This window comes from Dipodomys ordii, unplaced genomic scaffold (assembly GCF_000151885.1).
Source record: "Dipodomys ordii isolate 6190 unplaced genomic scaffold, Dord_2.0 Scaffold135, whole genome shotgun sequence".
In the NCBI taxonomy this organism is placed as follows: domain Eukaryota; kingdom Metazoa; phylum Chordata; class Mammalia; order Rodentia; family Heteromyidae; genus Dipodomys; species Dipodomys ordii.
This window is the reverse complement of record NW_012267351.1, coordinates 379400-384712: the sequence shown is the minus strand read 5'-3', so window position 1 is coordinate 384712 and position 5313 is coordinate 379400. Positions and strand designations below refer to the sequence as shown.

Sequence of the window (5313 nt, the reverse complement as noted above, 5' to 3'; positions counted from 1 at the left end):
ACTCTCTAGACTAGAACACTTCCCACTGTTAAATTGCCCATACCTGAGGATGGAAGGGGAAAACTGGAAAAGAGTGAGGGAAGGCGAGACATTGTCCACAAAGAAATGTACTCTTTCCTGGACTTATGTAACTGTAACCCTTCTGTAAATCACCTTTATAATAATAATAATAGACTTTAAACCCTCCCATACTGTACCACCTTCCCATCCTTTCTGCCTACATAGGACCACAATCCTGAGAATTTATGTTCCATCCTTCCTTGGTTTTACTCTGTGTAAACTTCCAAAATTGTTTGGCTTTGCAGTGCCCTGCAAATGGAACTCTCCATTGCATACTTTTCTGACTTTGTTCTATTATTCAATATTAGGTAAGATTCACCTGTGCTAACCCGAAGAACTGCTATTTCCCTTCCATTGTTGCAAATAACAGACCCGGCAGGCATATACTGCACATCACTGGGTTTTCCTCTTTGATGAACACCTGGACTGCTGCTAGAGTTTTGCTATTACAAACAGTTTTGCTCTGAACAGCCTCCTAACTGTCTCTTGCTAAACATTTGGAGAGTTTCTCTATGGTACATATTTGCAGAGAAAGAAGAATCGTTCACATTAGGTCAGAGATCAGCAAACTCTTTCCTTAAAGGGTCTGGACCCATGTGGTCTTTATACCAGGGTAGTGTGAAAACAGCCATAGGTAATGCATCAATGAATGGCCGTGGTTATGTTCCAATAAAACTTTATTGACAAACCCAGACAAGATTTGGCCCTCTGAACATGATCTGCAGCTTCCTGATCTAGAGAAGAAGTTATTTCTTTTCTTTGTGTGTGTGTGTTTTTGTTTGCTTGTTTGCTTGTGTGTGTGTGTGTGTGTGTGTGTGTGTGTGTGTGTGTGTAATGCTAGGGCCTAAACTCAGGGCCTTGCACATGCTAGCACTGGACTGCAATCCATATCCTAATTGCATATGGATGCTACTGTACTCTTCTCTCCATCTCCCCAAGCGGGTATGAGAACTGTTTGCTTCATGTATGCCCACAGATTTGGAGGAGGAGAAAGGACATGGGCAGGGTGGTAAAGATGCACCTGCCCCATGGCTTGTGTCTGCCAAGGTCCTAGGGAACTGGGGACCAGAAAGGGTTGGGGGCTCCTGCCTCATCGTTGTTGGCTCTGGTGGGAGGGCTGTTCATAGAAACCAGTGTTATATGCCACCCTGTGGGACAAAGCGATTCAAACAGACAGCTTTCTTTATGGAGGAGTGGGACCTTTATTCTTTTCACCTGCTGTTCAGAAAGCTGGAATTGGTTTCCTGAGGCTGCTTCCCTGAACCACAGGAGTGTGATTGTGTGTGTGTGTGTGTATGTGTGTGTATGTGTGTGTGAGTGTGTGTGTATGTCACAGCTTCCTGTTCCGGTTCTTTACTTAACTGGTTTTGCTTCAAAGATAATCATTTCCGTTGTCTCAGATGTGACAGTGCCACTGATCCCCAATTTCTGGCCCTCCTGCCCTTTCTCCACCTTCGTCTCGATGTTGCATTTCTCTACCTTCTTGGCCATGATGTCCACCTCTCGGTTGTGCGAGCTGACCATGGTCTTTGAACTCGGAATGGCTATGAGATTCCGCAGGAAAGAGCTGATTTTGCTTGGTTTCTTGCCGGAAGCGCCCGTTGCACCCCCAGATCGAGTCTTCCTTGGCTTGTGAGCCGGTTTGCTCTCCTTGGCGCTAGAGCTGCGGCTGGTGCTTTTGTGAGGAGACCCACGTCGTTTGCCCCTGACGGTGCTCTGCCCTTTGGGCGGCTTCTTGTGATCCTCCTTTTTGTGACCGTGGCTGGATACAGACTTATGGGAAGACGATTTTCGAGGCTTGTCCTTGCTCACCCTGTGGTGGCTCTCACTGGTCCTGTGATGATGGGAGCTTTTCTGACTAGTGGTTTTCTCCTTCTTTTCTCTCTTCTCCCTTTTTTCCTTGTGGATTTCGGGCCCCTGCTTCTGACTGCCATCGCGCTCACACATGTAGCCTTCGCTCTTCAAAGTTGACACCAGGGGTGGCGCAGCACTGGGTTCCACTTTGCCCTTCTTCTCCTCAGGTGCATTGGTGAGCATGGTACCTGCAAAGACCACGCTCAGACTGCTGTCGGCGGACCTGCTTGTGACCCCTGCCGTGGACACGTCCACCGAAGAGGTGCTGGCTGTGCCCGCCACGGCCACGTTGACACCCTCTGAGGATCCCACGGTGGTGGCAGCTGCCAGGGTCTTACCAACCCCACCTCCCTTGAGTTCCTTGCTGGCACTTCCTGCCACAGCCGCTGTTAGGTGGCCAGAACCCGGGTGCTTGGTGGTGGAAAGGCTCCCCGCACACGAGGCAGTGCTGGTGCTGGATCCTACCATGGCCAGACTGGCTGTGGAGCCTGCTCTCGACCCCGCAGCTGCCATGCTATAGGTTGGTCCTGCTGTGCCCGCACTGACCGGTCTGGTAGAGCTGGGGGCTACTAACGTCGAGGATCCCGGTGGTATTCTTTCTCCCCCAGCGTACGCAGAAGAGGAGGCTCCAGATAGCTCACCACACTTCCGAGGCCCAGAATCTTGATCCCCTTCCCCATGGAGCTCTGAGGACTGCATCAATGAGAGGAGAAATAGGTCAGCCAGGCGGCAGAGAGAGGAGGGTGGGAAGGGAGAGGAGAGGCCAGAACTGAGCATGAGAACAGTTTGGAATCACCTGTTAAAAGTTTATGTGTGTGTGTGTATCTGTGTGTGTGTGTCTGGTGTGTCTGTCTGTCTGTGGGGTGTGCACGTGTGGCACTGATACTGGGGCTTGAATTCAGGGCCTCATGCTCTTGTTTGACTTTTTCACTCAGGGCTGGTGTTCTACCACTTGAGCCACACCTCCCTACCATGATATGATTTCTTGTGCTTCTGTATTTGGCAGAACACATTTCCAGAAGCAGGATTGTTAAGTCAAAGGATATATTTCACATTTTGGTGGTCAGTGAAACAAATTATAAATGTCCATGTACATCTAAGTGCTATGCCAATTTACACAAATATCAGCACATTGTTGTGTCAGGAAGAAAAAATCCAGTTCAGGGCTGGGAAGGTGGCTCAGTGGTAGAGCGCTTGCCTTGCATGCCTGAGGCCCTGGGTTCGATTCCTCAGCACCACATAAGCAAAAAGAAAAAAGGCTGGAAGTGGCGCTGTGGCTCAAGTGGTAGAGCGCTAGCCTTGAGCTGAAGAGCTGAGGGACAGCGCCCAGGCCCAGAGTTCAGGCCACACAACCGGACCCAAAAAAAAAAAAGTGTAATTTTAGGCATTAGCATATATGAATTGGACAACATAGATTTTGTTACATATGACTTCAGTATCGATCATATTTAACCCTGTTACTCTCTCTCACCTCCCTTCTTCTTCTAGTGCCACTCCCCCTCCAAATCATAATAGTCCAGGCCTCACTCTACTTTTGTCTTTTTCTTTCTAGAATCCATGTTAGAGGAAACAGATAGTTGTCTTGTTGAGCCTGCTTGATTCTGCTTAACATGATGATCTTGACATAATTTTGACCTTCATAGCTGACTAACACTTCCAAATGTGTGTTTGAGAGAGAGAGAAAACACATTTTCTTTCTCCATCCATTGTTGGGCACTGAAGCTGATTGTACAACCAGGCTATTGTGAGTAGGTAAATATACCTGTCTGTTATGCTGACTGGCGCTGGCTGACACAGTGGCCATTTTACATTCCTTTACACCTTCCACACTTGACATACCAACAGTATGGGAGGGTACCCTCTTCCTCTGACAGCCATGGTGGCCTGCCTACCTTCAACACTGTGGATGTACAGTATGATTAACACAGGTTTCTCTCTGCTTTTATGACTCTAACTTGAAACCATCTAGTGGCCTGGTTACACCAACAGCCACAGAATACTCACCATGGTGATGAGGACTGATGCTAAGGATACAGAGCCTTTATCTGATCGGGGTGTTGACTTGATGCCCCAGTTATTTCTCTCCAGAGGAAGAGGACTGTTGCTTTGACACACATAGGCATCTCCACACCTGAGTCTTTTGATGAAGTCTGAAGATAGAGGAAGAGCTGCAGAGTGAATTCTGGGCAAGGGCACACTATGGTGGGCAAGTCCCCACCCCCATGTTGTCTGACTGACATCTGTGGCTCTGTCCAGCCTGCTTGCTGAGGCATAAACGGAGAAGGACTTCCTTAACAAGACTGAGGTGGGGGGGGAGGGCGGGGAGGAGGGAGGAGATGAAAGACAAAGCCATGGTTTGCCCAATCGTGAGGTTGGGGTGCTCAGTGCAAAGATGAATCCGCCATTGGCATAGCTATGGGGTGGGTACTGTGGCCCAAAGACTTGGAAAAGTCTTCGTCCTTTTCCTCCCTTGGTCTCCTCTGTATAGGCTCCCTAGAGCCTGCTCAGGTCTTTCCATATGTCTCCGCCTTCTGCTGTTCCCACTGCTAAAGGTCTTTCCCCCTCCCCTCATCTAGATTTACAGGACCCATCCATCTTGGTTTGTTGAAAATCACATGGTAGAATTTCCCACCCACCCACCACCCCTTATTCTTCCAGCCACCTCTCCTCTCCAATGCCTGCTCTTTTCCTTCCCTTCTATCCACACGTTGGCTCAGAAAACCCACTCTCTGTCCCCGTAAGACACTACTGTCCTAGAAAATAAGCCAAGAATTGTAAGGCTAGACAGGGCTCTACCCTCCAGGCTCAAGTGAAAATGGGCTTCCTGCAATCCGGTGATTCTTGTCTCAAATCCAACTGTGTGTGTGTGTGTGTGTGTGTGTGTGTGTGTGTGTGTGTGTGTGTTTATTAATCTAGGTTTAAGGATTTCCATTGTCTTGTGAAGTTAACGTGGGGTTTTTTTTTAAATCACAATTGTTTACAAAAAGACTTTAAGAATTTACGATCCCTTGCTGGGTGCTAGTCACTCACTCAGGAGGCTGAGATCTGAGGATCACAGGTGAAAGCCAGCCCAGGGAAAGAAAGTCCACAAGACTCTTACCTCCAATTAAGCACCAACAATGCCAGAGAGTGAAGCTGTGGCTCAAGTGGTAGAGCATTAGCGTTAAGCAACAAATCTCAAGGGCAGCTCCCAGGCCCTGAGTTCAAGCCCCAGAACCAGCACCAAAAAAAAAAAAAAAATAGAATTCATAATCTCATTTATTTATTTATTTACTAATTTTCTCTCCTCTTCCTCCTCCTTCTTCTTCTTCTCTTCTTCATCCTCTTCCTCTTCTTCTTTTCTTCCAGTGCTGGGCATCAAACTCAGGGCTTCATGCCAGCTATGTGAATAGTCTGTCT

The 5313-nt window shown here is 48.1% G+C and overlaps 1 protein-coding gene across 1 annotated transcript in view; it reads right to left on the bottom strand.

Annotated features, from left to right (window-relative positions):
* Positions 1-1413: 1413 nt before the first annotated feature.
* Fam71b (family with sequence similarity 71, member B) overlaps positions 1414-5313 on the bottom strand; it is an 11355-nt gene continuing 7455 nt past the window's right edge. The window contains exon 2 of the mRNA XM_013030875.1: positions 1414-2607. Coding sequence (XP_012886329.1) covers positions 1414-2607 — 1194 coding nt within the window. The remainder of the gene's footprint in view (positions 2608-5313) is intronic.